Source organism: Prionailurus bengalensis, chromosome A1, assembly GCF_016509475.1.
Source record: "Prionailurus bengalensis isolate Pbe53 chromosome A1, Fcat_Pben_1.1_paternal_pri, whole genome shotgun sequence".
NCBI classification, from domain to species: domain Eukaryota; kingdom Metazoa; phylum Chordata; class Mammalia; order Carnivora; family Felidae; genus Prionailurus; species Prionailurus bengalensis.
The window spans coordinates 87,035,187-87,054,696 of record NC_057343.1 but is presented as its reverse complement, the minus strand read 5'-3'; the positions used below and the strand labels follow the sequence as shown (position 1 = coordinate 87,054,696).

Sequence of the window (19,510 nt, the reverse complement as noted above, 5' to 3'; positions counted from 1 at the left end):
AGAGATACATCCCCATGACTGCCTCATGGAATAATATATTTATTACAAGATGGCCATTAATTTCTCTAAATTATTTGAGGTATCACACCACTTCCTTTTGGCGTTCTTTGTTGTTAACTAAAAATCAATTATCTATCTAAATAAAGACATTTGAAACAGATTTTTAAAAATTTTTTGCTATTTGCTTACTACTCCTAAGATTTAATTTCTTTTAAATTTACTTCATTTTCTCAATTTTGCTTGTCTGGGTACAGATTTCTTTTTGTGTCTGCAAGAACTATTTCTGGACTAGCCCTGATATTGGTTCTCATTATTTCATTCTTCAGAATTTGACACATTGCCCAAACTAGTTGCAGAGAGGTCTGGGCGATTTTTCTCAGCTTTTTCAAAAACTATAGGAGACCATGAAAACTGGTTACAACTAGCTTTTGTTGCCAGCATCTTCTAACCATAATATACCCCATCCCCCTATTCAAACCAATATCTAAAAGAAGAGTTGTTGATACTCAGTTTCTACTTCTTGTCAATTTCATTCCTGAATCTCCTGAAATATGACTCCCATTACCAAATTTACCTTAGAGAATTATCCATGCCAAGATCATTGATATATTTTTGTCATTATATTAATCATTCACTTGCTTGACACATTGATGGCTACATTTCTAAATTCAACATCATTATTTGGCTTCTAGGATTAGTCACCATTGTAGGTTAGTTCATTTACCAGTCTCTAAAGTACTGGTGTTTTTTCCCATTGCATGATTTTAGGCCATGTTCTCTTTACATTACACATACTTCTGGTTTAATTACTACTCACTTTCAACAATATCTGTAACCTCAAATTCCTTCTGAACTCTGAAACTAAATATATATTATAATGTGGAGTATTTTTATGTATCAAGTTGTTCCACATGCATGCCCAAATCTGTGGTCATTATACTGCAATTAATCTTCCCCCGACTCAAGTTTACCCCCTCTCATCCTGCCCCATGATGTTACATATCAGAGAATGTGACCAATGTCCTTTTATTAGTCTACACCTGAAATCAAGACATGAGAGTCTGTTAAGTCTCTTTACCCAATTAATCTGATAAATCATCGTGTATTTTCCATCTATCAGCATTCAATTCTTTAACAAATACTTTCTATACCTAATATATTCAAAGAAAATTTATATAAACTAGAGGATCATCGGGGAAAATATATATTTCCTTAATTTTATGGGGTTTACAATCTACAGGAAATGATACAAAATAAAGGAGTTGACGAGTAGGAAACACAACAATTTCAAGTAGTTATGAAGGCTTAAAGTTTAAAAATACATTTTCATCTTCATCATCCTCCATCATGATTCATATTTAGTAGTAAAGGAAAAACCTCTTAGCAATGTGAGAAGTTGAGGTCTGTTAGATAAAAGGAGTGAGTTTTTTAACCATCCTTGTATCCCTTATTCTATCTGAAGTGAGCGGCATTTATAAACCTGAAGGCTAGATAAAATTTGTTTTAGTAATGGAAAAAATACAGTGTTGCTAATGCAGAATGATAAAATAATACTAGTATTAGATGAAGTCATAAAGTTAGACAGTAATACATTCATTTAAAACTTTGAAACATACTAAGAAATTTTTACATTTTTCTTAGTAAATTTTTAAAATTTTATTTTATGTAAAAAATTAATGTATATCTTTATTTTTGAGACAGAGAGAGACAGAGCATGAGCAGGGGAGAGGCAGAGAGAGAGGAAGACAAAGAATCAGAAGTAGTCTCCAGACTCTGAGCTGTCAGCACAGAGCCTGACACAGAGCTCGAACTCGTCAACTGCGAGATCATAACCCGAGCCAAATTTGGACGCTCAACCACTGAGCCACCCAGGCACCCATAAAATTTTATTTTAAAGATTTCAAGATAGGAGGGAAGTAATTTGACATTGTTGTTGTTTCTTTACTTGTTTGCACTCTCTCTATATCTCTTTTTTTTTCCTTATTTGTTTTAAGATTAAATATCACTGGCCTGCACAGAAATATTTATTGAACAAGAAATAAACTTGGGAGATGGTTTAGGTGGTTTTTGTGGTAACATAACAAAGAATTGTAGTGGTGTGAACAAGTAAAGTCACAGATGATATGAACAATTGTTTTTAGATATCAGAAATATTTGGAGTAGGAGAGAATATTACTTGATATACATTATCTGAAAAAGATAACATGAAGTAGAAAATCATGACCAGATCCTTGGGTTCCACTAAAAAGTAGAAGTTGAATTAAGGAGAAATTCAATGCAGGATAAAAAAGGGGGCACTTGGGGCAGAAAATTATGAGTGTATAGTTGTCACAGATGCCTAGATAATATCATGTTTGAAGAATGAGGAGTGGTCAATGCTGTTGAATACATAGGCAAAAGATTATTTCCTGCTAATCATTAGTAAGAGAATTTTGAAGCTATGCTGGCTTTTGGACATTAACTTCGATGTCAGCTCTTCCCTGGATTTCCAGTAGTCAACCACTGGGCTTGAACTGACATATCAGCTCTCCTCTGGATTTTCAGCCTTCTAACACACACTGCAGATTTTGCATTGCCAGATTACATAATTGCATTAGTCAGTTTCTTAAGATAAGTGTGTATTTACTTATCTACAAAGTTTGACTTTTCTTTTTATTTAATTCTACATATAGATAATAACATAGAGTGTTTTTTGCTTGTTTCACTTAGAAATATGTCCTTCTGACAACTTATCTATAGACAAAGATAGATATATAAATGATAGATAGATGATGTATAGATAGATACATAGATGATAGGTAGATGGAAAGATAGAAATATAGATAGATAGATAGATAGATAGATAGATAATAGATGGATAGACCTATCTATCTATACACACATCCATCCTATTTGTTCTGTTCCCTCCCTCCCTGGAGAATTTGAATATAGAGATCATCCAAGATCACTTTTGCTAGGGAAAGACATAGATTGGGAGAAGAAGGACCTGGGAAATGGATGGCAGACATTTGTGTGGACACAGACAATACTTGCAACTTTCAAGCTAAAATACTGGAACATTTTTTGATGATGTAAGAATTCCACACCATCCCCCTTACTTGCAAGAATCAACTAACACATATGCAGAATTTTTCCATTGGCTTCACCTGTGAGAATAGTTTACCAGGTGAAATTCTCTTCTTGACATGTTTCCAAACTTTCCTAATTTCTTCCAATAACATAGGGAGACTAAGTTTCCAGCACAGCATTGCAGAAGCATAGAACCTGTATTGAAAAATATTGCTATGAACTAAAAATAGTCACAGGATACTGACAACCTATGGTGGAAGAAATCTGGATAACATGTATGGAAGTTGATTCTAAGGTTATTAGATCAAAGAGAATGTAATATAAAACTGGATAGGACAGTACTCATTTCCACAGGTATACTCATACAAAGTTTATAATTTATTGTGTTCTTTGAGTACCTGAGAAGAGTACTAATAGTCTACGGTATTAGCTAATTGAGGTCTGAATTTAAGGGTGGCCTATAGAAAATGAGACTGAGATGCCAAAACTCCTGTCAGTCACAGTTTAGCAAGGACACAAAGGCTCAGAGAAATGGAGATATGTTACCATCAATTTCCCAAGTCATATGTTATCTGTGCCCCTTAGAAGGCCCAGAGAACATTTTTTTGTTGTTGTCCTTGTTTTGTCATAATAATATACATATTTGTAAACAGCACCAAAATCCTACAGCAGCTCGTGCTGCTAATCCTCAGCAGTCCATGAATACAAGTAGGGATTCCACTTTGATTCTATTTGTTTCCCTAATTTCAAATAGTTGTAGGTATCTTAAAGTGGTTTAAAAATCAAATGTCTGCAGTGACACATTCTTCATGAAGGTTTTAGAAGTGAAATATATAAATGGATAAAGAGCTAAGAGACAGAAAAATTACTGTTCTAATTAGCAAAAGTATACCTCTAATACTTATAATATGGATTTGCAGGGATTAAAGGCAATTAAAATTCAAAGTCATATCTATTGAGAAGATCTCTCTTTGAGAAATAATCCTGCAATCTACCAAACTTGAAAATATTTATTTTTTTACATTTTATTTTTCTATTATTATAAAGTATAATTGTTGAATAAAATTGAATATAACTAAAGTGTACAATGTGATGATTTTATACACATATACACTGTGAAGTGATTATAAGAATTAACATATTAACTCACATAATTATCTTTTTTGCCACAAAAATTAAAGATCTCAGAAAATTTCCTTTTTATTATTTCAAGTTTTTATTTAACTTTTGACATAAAGTTAACATAAAGTGTAATTTTGGTTTCAGCAGTAGAATTTAGTGATTCACCACTTACATATAACACCTGTGCTCATCACATCACATAGAGTGCCCTCCTTAATACCCATCACCCATTTAGCCCATCCCCCACTTAATTTCCAGCAACTCATAGTTTATTCTCTATAGTTAAGAGTCTCTTATAGTTTGCATCCCTCTCTCTCTTTTTCTTCCTTCCTCTATGTTCATCTTTTTTGTTTCTTAAATTCCACATATGAGTGAAACCATTTCTTTCTCTGACTGACTGACTTATTTTGCCAGGTATAACACACTCTAGCTCCATCCATGTCATTGCAATTGTATTGTATTGTAAATAATCATGCAATAAACATTAGAGTACATATATCACTTCAAAATGATGATTATATTACAATGCATAAATGCTTAAATGTGACATTGCTGGATTTTACAGTGGTTCTATTTTTTTTTTTTTTTTAGAAACTTCCATACTGTTTTCCATTATGACTCTATGAATTCACATTCTAACCAACAGGGTACTAATGTGGCCTGCGGTCACATTCAGGTTGTTCCTGATGATGATGTGGGAGACAGCTTTAAACAGGAACCACAAGTTCTTGGTGTGGTTGGCACAGGTGAAGTGCATGTAGATCTCCTTGGTATCCTTGCTCTTGTGCAGGGTCTCAGACTTACCTTGGATGTGGCTGGCTACCTGGTCATATTTCTTGGCCCCTCTGTACTCAGGGAAACAGGTGGTATTGGGGTGTGGGTGATCTGCTCAAACAAGTTCTTGTTGAGGACAAGGATAGTGGACCAGTCTGTGACCACTGGTTGTTGGAGAAGTCATTGTCAAAGAGCTTCATGTTCCAGTGCATGTGGTGCATCTCCTCATCCTCTGCTAACACAGGTCATGTGTGCCCAAGGTTATGCAGGAGATGATGGCTGTGACACTCTCAAAGCAGTGGATCCACTTCTTTGATTCAGACCGCAGACTGCCCACATCAAATATCTTGAGGGTAAGTCCCTGAAGGTGAGGTGTGTCTCCACGATGCCAGTGGTCTTCTCTTGAGACCATGGCACGTCCTGCTCTGTGGGGATGTAGTTACTCCGTGTGATGCTCCCCAGGGCAGTGAGGTCAAAGGCAGCAGAGTGGTGGAGCTGGCACTCCAGCCAGCAGCCAGAGCCTACCTGCAGGCCAGGGTCAGACCTAAGCCTGTGGATGACACTGGGTAGACCCTCAGGAAGCAACCCCTACCCTCAGCAGTTCAGGACAGTGAAAACAGCTGCCTGGCGTCATGTGTACAGGAAGGGCCAGCAAATTCTATCTTCAGATAGTCCATGGCTTTGACAGGGGCCATGATGGGCTGGATGGTGATGCTGTAGAGGACTGCCTGAGACTGCCAGCCTCCTGGATGTTCTTCCTTTGCTTGACAGTGATGCTCTTCCCTGACTCCTCAGCACCCAAAAGTAGCAGCTTCACCTCCCGTATCACCTTCTCACCATCACCCAACAGGTTTTGTAGATCATCTTAGAGCCCTGGGCCGCTGTCCTGTCCTGAGCACTCATGCTGCAACCCATTCCCTGTCCCCTGCCAAGCCCCACTGACATATTCCACTCCCACTGCCATATGTTTTAACTTTAATTAAAACTTTTAGTTTCATAGTCTGTATACTTATTCTGAACAAATTCTGATTTAAGTGATTTTATACAGACAAGTATAACAAAATGCTTTTGTTAAATTTTTGTTGCTGTTGTAACAAATTATCACAAACTCTGTGTTTTATCATCACATATATGTATTATTTTATTTTATTGTTTTTAATTTTTTAAGTTTATTTTTTTATTTTTTAATTTTGAGAGAGTGAGAGACAGAGCTTGCAGGAGGGGGAGAGAGAGAGAGGGAGAGAGAGACAACCTCAAGTAGGCTCTGCACAGTCAGAACTATAGATCATGACCTGTGCCAAAACCAAGAGTTGGATGCTTTCCCAACTGAGCCACCCAGGTGCCGGTAAAGTGCTGTAATTTAGAAATCCAACACCAATCACACGGGGGGCTAAAGTGCAGGAGCAGCTGGTATGGTTGCATTATTTTCTTGGGTCTCCACTGAACTATCTGTTCCTTGCATTTTCTAGTCTTGAGGCTGCCTCTGTCTATATCTGGGCTCATGACCACCTTCTATATTCAAAGCCAATAAGGGAAGACCACTCTTCATAAACACATCTCCTTCTAACAAAGCTTTGAGAAGTTCCGCCTTTAACAGTTTATGATTAGATTAGGACCCATTAGGTGGTCCAGGATAAACACCTTAACTAATACTCCTTAGTTGAATTACATCCACAGAGTTCCTTGTGCCACGTAAAGTACTATATTAAGTTTAAAAAAAATTGGTACACGGACATCTTCAGTAAGCCACTTGAAAAACTGTCATATGTCTATAAAGCTTAATTTGCATGCACAAATTCTAGGTAATGAATATGCACTCTTGGCAGTTCTGAGATAATGACTGTTTATTCATAACCATAAACATGTCAACTTTATCCTAGCACTTTTAAATAAGGTGACTATTTTATTGTATAGATATTGAGGTCCACATTAGATTATAAGAAGCCAAAGGATTAAAACAATGGACTTTGGCTTTATAGATACTAGTTCTATTGTTTTTCTCCATAGAATCTATAATGACTTACTTTCCACAGAAACTTCCTCAGAGATTCCTTAATTTCCTTGTTCCTTAGGCTGTAGATGATGGGGTTCAAAGATGGAGGCAATACAGAATAGAATACAGACACCAAGAAATCCACAAGATGTGGGGAATCAGGGACTGGCTTTAGATAGGCCATGGTACCTGTTACAATAAATGTTGTTACAACTATGAGATGGGGGGTACAAGTGGAAAAGGTTTTTGACCACCTTTGTGATGATGGTATTCTCAACACTGTATTGAAAATGCAAATATATGAAAATCCAATGGACACCAAACAGAAAAGTGCATACATAACCCCAATTGCCTCACTAATATCAATGGTGATATGAGTCTTTGAGCAAGAAACCTTCAGTAGGGAGGGGACATCACAGAAAAACTGAGGAAGATTTCTAGAGCCACAAAAAGATAAAGAGAAAGTGCCAGATGAGTATAAGACCCCAAAGATACTCCCAAGAATCCAGGAGGTGACTGTCATCCCCATACAGACTCTCCTGTTCATGATGATATTATAGTGCAATGGACGACAGATGGCCACATAGCGGTCATAGGACATGGCTGTTAGAATGAAAAGCTCAGACCCAGCAAAGTGAATCACCAACAACACTTGTAATATGCATCCTGAGAAAGAAATGGTATTCTCATGGCATAAAGTGTTCATAATACATTTTGGAACTGTAATTGAAATAAGGCAGGCATCAAAAAGTGATAAGTTCTTCAGGAAGAAGTACATGGGAGTATGAAGATACTGATCCAGAGTGATTAGGACAAAAATGAGAAGATTTCCCATAAGAGTTACCAAGTAAAGAAGCAAAAACAGAAAGCCATGTATAATCTGGAGCTCCCTGGTGGCAGAGACTTCCATGAGGAAGAATTCCATCACTGCTGAGTGGTTGGCCATGTTTTCCACTCTATGCACATCCTCACTCTATATGACACAAAGGAGAGTAAAGACACAACATCAGGTACATGCTAAGCCTTCCTCCTTTCCAATACTGTTTTTGATTCCTGTAAGAATTCATCTGTTTTGTGTTATAAGTCATGTACATTTTCGGTCTTCCTACATGCATGTCAAGGTTTATGACCTCCTCAATCTGCCACTTTTAGTATGTGTCTGAATTTGTAATAGGTTAAGTGAGCAGATCAGGAAGAATAGGAAGAAAGAATAGGAAAATTGCTTTCATTTATGGAACTTCATAAATTGGCTGATGAAACATGTATCTTTATAAAATATATCCTGAATTATTAGTTCAATATGCTAAACAAAGCCTTTACTACAACAGAATCATTTTTAAAGCATTTCAGGCAATAGAAGGTAATCAATGAATATTATTGTAAAAGCACATGCTTTCACTCATTACCTTTATCACCCCAAAAAGTAAGAAAAAATGTTGTATTTAATTTTATGATAAAGTACATCACACTACATGGTAAAAAGTGAGGGGTGCTTGAGTAGCCCAATCATTTAAGTGTCTGACTCTTGATTTCAGCTCAAGTCATGATCTCATCGTTGGTGAGACTGAGCCCCACATCTGGTCTGCATTGACAGCATGGAGCCTTCTTGGGATTCTCTCCTTCTCTCTCTATCCCTCCTCCACTTGCACCTGTGTGCAATCTGTCTATCAAAATAAAAAATAAACATTTTTTAAAAAAACCAAATAAATGAAAAACAATGAGATTTATGGTATAAAGAAAATGCAAATGTGAACAGGAAATTAATAAATATGGAGTTGTGTCATTACCATGAAATAAGCAACAGTAGTGATAGATGTAATGTGGGAGAAGGATATGGAATATGGGGGAAGGTCTACCTCTCCCAACTCACTGGCTGCTTATACATCTACTGAACCACATGTGTTCATGAACACTCACAATCTTGCAGACACTCATTCCCAGGATGTTTAGCCAATGTTTTTTATCGTCAAAATGGTAGCACACTTTACAGAAAAAGCGGTTGAAATAAAAGTGAATATGATAAATAGAAACAGAGTAACGATGAATAACATCCCTGGCAAAAATATTTCCTTTAATGATAGGTTACTTAGTATCTGAGAAAAATACAATGTAGGAACTATTTTATAAAAACAACACAGGGGCACCTGGGTGGTTTAGTCTGTTGGGCGGCCGACTTTGGCTCAGGTCATGATCTCAGGTTCATGAGTTCAAGCCCTGGGTCAGGCTCTGTGTTGACAGCTCGGAGCCTAGAGCCTGCTTGGGATTCTCTGTTTCCATCTTTCTCTGCCAGTCTCCTGCTCACGCTCTGTGTCTCTTTTAGTCAAAAATAAGTTAAAAAAATAAAACAAAATTAAAAAAACTAAAAGCAATACTGAATAATTAAATGGAAAAAGCTTGGAACTATTTATTAACATACGAGAAATTTAGCTGTACACCCCTTGTGGCTTTCTACAAAATATCTACTTGTTACTAAGTTTTTAAATTATTTAAATTCAAGTTAGTTAACATATAGTGTTACTACTTCTGCAGGAGTAAAAGCCAGTGATTCATCTTACACATGACACCCAGTGCTCATCCTAAAAAGTGTCTTCCTTAATGCCCATCACCCATTTAACCTGTCCCGCACCTCCCCTACAGCAAACTTTATCTCTGTACTTAAATGTCTCTTATGGTTTGCCTCCTTCTCTCTTTTTTTTTTTAAATTTTTTTTTCAACGTTTATTTATTTTTGGGACAGAGAGAGACAGAGCATGAACGGGGGAGGGGCAGAGAGAGAGGGAGACACAGAATCGGAAACAGGCTCCAGGCTGTGAGCCATCAGCCCAGAGCCCGACGCGGGGCTCGAACTCAAGGACCGCGAGATCGTGACCTGGCTGAAGTCGGACGCTTGACCGACTGCGCCACCCAGGCGCCCCTCCTTCTCTCTTTTTTTAAAAAAATATTTTATTTATTTTTAAGGCAGAGAGAGACAGAGCATGAGTGGGGATGGGGCAGAGAGAGAGGGAGACACAGAATTGGAAGCAGGCTCCAGACTCTGAGCTGTGAGCACAGAGCCCCACGTGGGGCTCAAACTCACAAACGGTGAGATCGTGACCTGAGCGAAGTGGGACGCTTAAACAACTGAGCCACCCAGGCGCCCCTCCTTCTCTTTTTTTTTTATTTTAGTTTTCTTTCCCTTCCCCTATGTTTATCCGTTTTTGTTTCTTAAATTCCACATATGAGTGAAATCATATGATATTTGTCTTTCTCTGACTTATAGGCATTTATTAAAAGGATACAAAAATGCCGATTCAAAGGGGCACATTTACCCCAATGTTTATAGCAGCGCTATAAGTGATAGCCAGATTATGGAAAGAGTCCAAATGTCCAACTGACAAATGGATGGAAAGATGTGGTATACGTATATATATATATATATACACACATATATATACACATATATATTCTTTTTTACTAATATTTAAAAAAGAAAGAGGATCTCAACTGAATTCTATCTGATATGTCAAGCTTTCACAGATTCTTGAAAGAGAGGAGTAAACAACTATTCTAGATAATACAGTAGCACCTTTAAAAGCTCATATTACATGGGTGGCATCAATATGAATTTTAGAAAATTAATGTGGAATTCAAACTAAGAAGGCTATCAACGTAATGTGTAATTTATCTCCTAGTGTAAGGACTACGGTATTTTTGTTTTTATAACATCCAGTGCTCATCACAAGAAGTGCCCTCCTTAATACCTATCACCGCTTTAGCCCATTCCCCAACCACTTCCCTCCATTAACTTTGTTCTCTATCCTTAAGAGATGTTTAAGGTTTGGTTCTCTTTCTCTCTCCCATTAGTAAACAAATATTCTAGATAATACAGTAGCACCCTTAGATGGTTCATATTAAAAGTGTGACATCAATATGAATGTTAGAAAATTAATTTGTATTTCAAACCCATAAGACTATCAAGGTAATTTATAATTTATTTCCTCATGTAAGGACTACAATTTTTTTAATTTTTCTTTTATTGAGGCATATCATAAAAATATGATGACTGCATTCATCATGAATGTAGAATTTGGTGTAAGGACCATTTTAACCTGGTACTTCTTATGGATGATTCCCGTGAAAAAGTATAAGAAGTTGAGATGGAAGGAATCTTGTCTGCTTTGGTGTTTGGCAATTAGGAAGCAATGAAACCTAAAAAAAATCTCACTGCTATGTTAGAGTGACTTTCTTTCCCAGCCAGATTGCACTGTTGAGTAAAATGTTAGCAAATTTTCCCAAAATATGCAGGAAGATACAGTAGGTTTTTATTATATCTTTACTAATAAAATCATTGGATATATTTTTTTGGAATTACTTATTCCCATAAAACTCAGAACTTTTCACTGTTTTATTTATATTTTTCCAAGTAACTATCTTCTTAGAGGACACATTTTTTTAAAAAATTAAGTTTATTTATTTATTTGAGAAAGAGAGGGAGAGAGAGAGGAGAGAGAGAAAGTGCATAAGTGGCAGAGGGGAAGAGAGAGAGAGGGAGACAGAGAATCCCAAGCAGGCTCTGCACTCTCAGCCCTGAGCCAGAATAAGGGATCAAAATCACAAACTGTGAGATCATGACCTGAGCCAAGATAGAGTCAGATGTTTAACCAACTGAGCCACCCAGGCACCCCTGAGAGGACACATTTAGAATATAAATTTTTGTGATGTAGAAAAAGAATCATTTGTCTAAGTCTTCTTTCAATATCCTATTTTTCACCCTTCTGGAAATGACAAAACTAAAAGCAATTTACTGGAAATGACTAAAAACTAAATGCATTGACAAAAGTTAACGGAAAATGTGAAGACAGGATGGTAAAAATGACAGAAGACCAAAGAAGACATTTTTCCATTAAGCACTGTAATTAACATATTTTCTTATTGAGGACATTTGATTTTTACTGTCTGGCCCTTCTCCTTCCCACTACAAAATAGAGAGATTGGATTCATGTTTCCTGTGAAACTTTCATATTTAACCTGGGTTTATTGTTTACAGTTCATAATATATTGATGAAATTCAAGTGTGTAGCAAGCACTATCTTAATAATTTTGCATATTATATTTCAGTCCAATATGAATGCCACAGCAACACCCTCAGTTAAAAATTGGTGTTATCACCATATTGTACGAGATAAGACAAGCTTAGGGAGCTTTAAAAATTTGTTCAGATTCACACTCATAAAAAGTGAAAGAGAGGATTCCTTTTGCTATGTAGATTTGTTTTGACTCAATATGTTTTTATTCTTTATGAAATATCATTGAACAGTTAGTGTCATTTTTTTAGGTCTAAGATTTCATAGAGGATGTTTAGTGAGATTTTCTTTGTGATATTATAAATATGATTCAAATTTAGTTTCATGTCCATGGTAAAATAAGGCAATACATATCTTTGATTCCTAATAATTTCCATTGGAATCATCATTTTCACAGAGCCTGAATCAGACATAACACCTCATAGATATGCTGTCTAGACAAAGACTGTGATCTTTGCTATCTTGGCCTCCTATTTAATTCTGGCCATTTTAAGGGGGGGATTCTTCAAGCAATTAAAATGAATACTTAATAGGAAATGTATATAAACATTTGTGTATGTCATGCTACTTACATATATCAGCTATTTGAAATGAACTTTTTCAAAGAGAAAGGCATTTTTGCACCTTTCTGGTCAAAAGTAGCCCATGGAGGCTTTTTTAACCCATTTATGCTCCTACAAATTTGTGAATCCCCAATGTTTGTGCTCACCTGCTGTGATTCAAAATTCTAGTGTTATATTGATTACCAAAATCTTCTTTTTCTTTCAGCTCTTCTGCTATCCATGGTATGAGAGGGAAATTAATGAAGTTCATCTTGTCTGAGGTTTTCCACTCATAGTTTCAAAGAGCATAAAATTCTTTTCAATTTGTTATATGTGACCCTTTGGGGAAACTATGGTCTTGAAGAGAAGCTATTTTCCCTTAAATACTATGAGTACATTCCTGTGTGAAACATTTCAACCAGGAGTAATCATGGGATGTAGCCCTGGCATGAATATCTGACACCTCACAGTCTTGCTTTTGAGCCGTCATCTTGTCCCAGGTGTATCATTAGAAATATCTTATCAGGGCTCTTCAAATAGGAAAAACAGGGGATAGAGCCCAGTGCACTATATTTAATGTTAGATTTAAATCAAGAGAGAATGAAAATATATGTTATAAATTATATAACAAGCTGAATATTGATATGGTATATATATTTGAGGGTGCAAATAAATTTTGTTTTAATTGTTTTGTTATTTATATTTATAGCACTGTGTATTGTTTTTCCCAAGTTTGTAAAATCTGCTTTCATTTAAAATATTTACCATGAAAATCCAAGAGAAGAACACAGACAGCAACCTCTTTAACCTCAACTGTAGCAATTTCTTACTAGACACATCCCCAGAGGCAAGGGAAACAAAAGCATAAATAAACTATTGGAAGTTCACACACACACACACACACACACACACACACACATTCTGTCCAGCAGAGGAAGAAAAAATCATCAAAACAGGCTACATAAGGGGAGAAGATATTTCCAAATCACATATCTGATCAATTGTTAATATCCAAAACATATAAAGAACTTATCAAACTCAACACCCAAAAGCCAAATAACCCAGTGAAGAAATGGGAAATGGGCAGAAGACATAAATGACACTTTTCCAAAGAAGACATCCAGAAGGCTCACAGACACATGAAAAGATGCTCAGCATGATTCATCATCAAGGAAATACAAATCAAAACCATGATGAGATACCACCTCACACCTGCCAGAATGGCTAAAATTAACAACTCAAACAACAGCAGATGTTGGTAAGGATGCAGAGAAAGGGAAACCCTCTTATAATGTTGATGTAAATGCACACTGGTGCAGCCACTCTGGGAAACAGCGAAGAAGTTTCTCAAAAAGTTGAAAATACAACTACCCTACCACCCAGCAGTCACACTACCCTGTACCAATAGAATATGAAAATACAGATTTGAAGGGGCAGATGCACCCCGATGTTTATAGCAGCACTATCAACAGTAACCAAACTATGGAAAAAGCCCAAATGTCCATCAACTGATGAATGGATTAAGAAGAGGTGATATAAATATATAAAAGAGACTATTACTCAGCCATCAAAAAGAAAGAAACCTTGCCATTTTCAATAATGTGGATGGAACTAGAGTGTTATGCTAAGCCAAATGGGTCAGAGAAAGATATATACCATACGTTTTCACTAATATATGGAACTTAGGAAATAAAACAAAGGAGCAAATGGAAAAAGAGAGAGATAAGGCAACCAAGAAACAGAGTCTTAATTATAGAGAACAAGATATGGTTACAGGATGGGAGTGGGATGGAGAGATGGGTTAATAGAGGATGGGGATTAAGGAGTGAACTACTTGTGATGAGCACTGGGTGTTGTATGGAAGTGTTGAATCACTTGATTGTACACCTGAAACTTATATTACACTGTATGTTAACTAACTGGGATTTCAATAAAACTTTAAAAAAAAGAATGAAATTAGATATTGTATTACACCACACATGAAAGAGAACCCCAAACGGATTATGAGTTGACTTGAAAGAGTAAGTAACTAGAAGAAACATATGGAAAAATGCTCTTTGATATCAATCTTGGCAAAGATTTTTTAGCTATGACCAAAAGCACAAGCAACAATTGCAAAAATCAACAAATGATACTGCATCAAATTAAAAACCTTTAGTTGTTTGTGACATGGGAGAAATTATTTGTAAATCATATTTTGGATAAGGTGTTAACATGTAAAAACATTTAAAAATCATATAATTAAAATGTTTTAACTAAATATGGATATATATAAATATATATTAAAATATATACCTATATTTAATTAATTAAACATATGTAAATGCAAATAAACATATGTGAAATATAGATTTATAAATAAAAGTATATAAAAATCATCAGCAAACAATTTTTAAATCCATTAAAAACTGGCAAAAGACATAAAAGTCATTCCTCTAAAGAAGACATATAAATGGTCATCAAGTATATAAAAAGGTGCTGAATATCACTAATAATCAAAGATATAGAAACTGAAATCACTATATGTCACATGATACACATTACTTGCCTTTTATCAAAATGAAAATTGAAAATAAGTGTGGTGAGAGTGTAGAGAATAGTAGATCCTTGTATGTTATTGAAAGGCATGTAAATTCCAACACCCATTATGGAAAACAGTCTGAATGTTTCCCAATATATGTATTGTATTGTATATGTTTTTTCAATATATGTATTAACTACATTTTTTCTATCCATTTTATATCAATGAAAAACAATAACACTTTTGTACAATGATGACAACAAATGTTAGCAGCTATATGTTTATTACAGGGTTCAGATAAATGTTGATTTACAGTAATATACAAATATTTTTAAAAACTTGCAAAAACCATTGGAGAATATTGGAAAATAATACCCACTATTGGAGAATAATATCAAAATATGTCTTTAGCTAATACAGAATAGTTTCTTTGTTAAGTTTAGATGGTTATAGTGTTAATTATTGGCTAACTGACTTAAGATTCATTTCTTACCATTTATTGATTCCAATTTTTTGTATAAAAGTCAGTAGTAGTTATCTTTCAGAATGTTTATGCAGAAATAAAGGAAATAATTGGCAAATTCACATGTATAACTTAGATATACTCAGAAATCTCATCCTCATCATCAAGTTCTCTGTTCCAAGACTAGAACAAACTAGCATCACATCACCTCCAATATTATCACAAAGAGGAAACATAAGGAAGAAACTTATGGGTAAAAACTAGTGAGATGCCAGAGAAGAAAACAACCAAATAATAAAGAAATTATGTTATAATTGATGACAAATCTGGAAAAATTTTTAAGAAAGAAGAAAAATAAATATGAGGTAAATGAGATGGACAGAAAGAAGACATATAGAAGGTCAAGAGTGTGAAGATAGTAGGGGGACATGAAGGGAGAGACAATGGAATAAAAGCTAAGATAATTTAAAAGTAAATTGTTTTTTTATTCAAAGGTAATCATACACATAAGTTAACCAGAAGTACATTTAAAATAATAAGAAATTAGGAGCGTGTGGGTCACTAAGTCGGTTAAGCATCCGACTTCGACTCAGGTCATGATCGGTTTGTGGGTTCGAGACCCACATCAGGCTCTGTGCTGATAGCTTAGAGCCTGGAGCCTGCTTCAGATTCTGTCTCCCTCTCTCTCTGCCTCTCCCCTGTTCATTATCTGTCTCTGTCTCTCAACAATAAATAAATGTTAAAAAAATAATAAGAAATTTAATGTTAAAAAACAAGCATAAGAAGAAATAATTAAACTAAGAAATAAGTGAAAACAAACATACTAAAATTTAGAAAGTAAATTAAACTTTACTTTCAATTTTTTGCTATACAAATTTAAATTTCTACATAAATTTATGTGAAACATAAAAAGTTCAAAAATAAATGTATAAAGAATAAGTGTAGGAATAAAACGTGTTGTCTTTTTTAATTATCCTGTTACTGGATATGTGAGATTAACATACTATTTTTTTCTGTTTGGATTGCATAATGAGTATTGTCTCCTTTACAAACCAATTTCAGTACTTTAAAAAATGTCATTATGTGACTCTCACTGACACCAGCTAACATTATACTATACTTACAAAATTTTTCAAAGCCTGTTATAATTGTAATATTTGCAAGTCTAATATTGTGAGACTAATTTAATAAATCATTTAAAATGAGCTTGTAATATTATTCTTGCCAATACAAAGAAAGGAAAAAAATATAACAAATTTGGTATTACTGGTTTTCCATAACTACTGCAAGAGTAAGTTAGAAAAAAATTGCAATCTGTGACTATACTAAATTGTGTAAAATTTGAAATTATCATAAGATATTCCCAAGTGAGAATTAACCCAGGGCTGATTGGGTTAAATTTGAAATGAAAAACAATATTACGTTATACCAGGGGCCTATTGATGTGAACACAGAGATTGAAACATTTCCCCTGAGTTAGAAATTGCTAAGACACTCCACCAACATTCAGACCCATGTAACCATGTAAATGCAGCATCCTGTGGAGCAGTACCAATGATACAATGGATATCTAATAACTTTACAACAATTTGTATTAACCAGATATTTTGAAATTATTTGAATTTGTATTGGAAAATATTTTTATTTGTAATTATTGAATTACATGTACAAACCAATAGTTTGATGCTACCAGATCATTATTATTGATAACAATTTGAAGGTAGGTAATAATTTGAAGTTAGTAGGTATCAGAGACATTGACATTTTGCATATTTATATATTTGGTATCATTTTCTCACCCAAAAATTTTCCAAGTGCCACTTTCATGTCCCTGTTTCTCAGGCTGTAAATTACAGGATTCAGGCTGGGAGGTAACAGAGAATATAACACAGACATAAAGAGGTTCAGTGATGATGGGGATTTTGAGGTTGAACCTAAATATGCAATACATCCAGAAAAGAGGAACAAGGCTACCACAGTTAGATGGGGCATGCAGGTGGAGAAGGTTTTAGACCTTCCTTGTGAAGAAGGAATTCTTAGAACTGTGGAAATAATATAAACATAGGAAGCAACCATTAAAATAAAACATACAAAAGCAAAACAACAACTAACAATAATAAACATATATTCTAGACTTTGCTCCCCAGAACAAGCAAGAGTAAGCAATGCTGGAATATCACAGAAAAATTGATGCACCATGTTTGGCCCACAGAAATGGACAGAGAATGTACCTGCAGCATGAATGGATCCATAGACACACCCACTAAACCATGATGCTGTCACCATCTGCACACAGGTACCTCTACTCATGATGGCCTCATAGCGCAGGGGACAGCAGATGGCAGCATAACGGTCATAGGACATCACTAGAAGGAGGGCAAACTCTGTGCCAGCAAAGAAAACAACAAGAAAAACCTGTGAGGCACATCCCACAAAGGAGATGGAATGACTGTTGTTCAGAGAGTTCATGATGGATTTAGGGACAGTGACAGAAATATAACAGATATCAATCAAGGACAAATTTTTCAGGAAGAAATACATAGGGGATTGGAAATGCTGGTCAATGGTAGTGATTGTGATAATGAGCAAGTTGCCCATCAGTGCTTCCAGGTATATCAGCAAGAAGAATGGGGCATACAGTCTCTGAAGCACCTCATTATCGGGAAGTCCCAGGAGCAAAAATTGTGTTACTAGGGTCATATTGGTTAGTGTCTCAGGCATGATGATTCTTTTATCTGGAAACATAAGAAAAAAAATTCTTGTCATCTTCAGAATCTCTTTTTGTTGGTTCTGTTTTCAGTTTATTGTGAAGTTATTCTGAGGTAAAGCAGATCTTGCAGACTATAATTTCTTCAATGAATAGAGAAAGTATTATATTAAGACAGTCATTTAGTCAGATGAGGAATTTTTTTCATGTGATATCCTAAAATTTATGCACAAAATAGAAAATATTACCTCAGACATCCATAGATGAGAGATTTTTTTTTACCTTGATGGAATAGGTTAAAAGTAGCAGGAAAATTTGGAATGAAATGGGTAATTTCTTTACCCATTCTTGGAAATTTGCTTTAGTTCATTGTGAACTGTGTTCTTGGTATATTTCTGGTTTATTTATGCTTCAAGTTTGTATTTAAGATCTAGTTAGTTAACATACAGTGTAGTATTAGTTTCAGGAGTGCAATTTAGTGATTTACCGCTTACATATAACACCCAATGTTCATCACAACAAGTGCCCTCTGTTATGACCATCTCCCTTCTAGCCCATCCTCCTCCTACCTTCTCTCCAAGAAAGCTCAGATTGTCCTCTATAACTAACAGTCTCTCTTATGCTTTGACGACTCAATATGAATAATGGGGAGGTTATTTCTCTACTTATCTCTATCCTATTACAGCATAGGTAAATAAGGAGGGAAGAGATGGGTAGAGCTGAATATTATCTTTGTATATTTTTCTGTGACAATGATAGAGACTGTGACAATAATATACATTTTGAGTGTAATCACGGTCACAATAAAATCACTACATTCATACCAAGACTTTAAGAAGAAAATATGTAAGATTTATTTGAAGTCAATCAAATCCAAAAAGTATTTATATATTATGAATTATGTATTTTCCTTCAATAAGGACACATGACTACTAGGCAGCTAATAAACAAAATTAAAATACAATACTATCTTATTTTCATGAAGGAAAGTGGAATGTAAACGGTGAAATAAACTTACTTACTTAGACATATCAACAGAGCTGGAATTACATTGGGATGCTTATAATGAATGCATAGAGGTTTGAAAGAAATTCACTTACCTAATACAAATCCAGTTTCCCTAATTTTAGGAGTCAATTATTTAAGGCACTGTGGACCTTAAAGAGAAAAATGAAGTTAACAAAGTACACTTTCTCACTTCTGAATCAAAGTTGAAAGCTGGATCTTTAGTCCAACAGGTAAAAATTTCTGTTTAAA

At 35.1% G+C, this 19,510-nt stretch overlaps 2 protein-coding genes and 1 pseudogene across 2 annotated transcripts; all 3 read right to left on the bottom strand.

The window, feature by feature from the left end:
* Window positions 1-4,819: 4,819 nt before the first annotated feature.
* On the bottom strand, window positions 4,820-5,880 carry LOC122479106 (annotated as a pseudogene).
* A 1,073-nt stretch (window positions 5,881-6,953) lies between these two features.
* On the bottom strand, window positions 6,954-7,904 carry LOC122479100 (olfactory receptor 14K1-like). The gene has a single exon (XM_043573101.1). It carries the CDS (start codon window positions 7,902-7,904, stop codon window positions 6,954-6,956), a length of 951 nt encoding a protein of 316 aa, XP_043429036.1.
* Window positions 7,905-17,319: 9,415 nt separating this feature from the next.
* Window positions 17,320-18,267, bottom strand: LOC122470572 (olfactory receptor 14A16-like). The gene has a single exon (XM_043558369.1). The coding sequence runs from the start codon at window positions 18,265-18,267 to the stop codon at window positions 17,320-17,322; it is 948 nt and encodes a 315-aa protein (XP_043414304.1).
* Window positions 18,268-19,510: the final 1,243 nt, after the last annotated feature.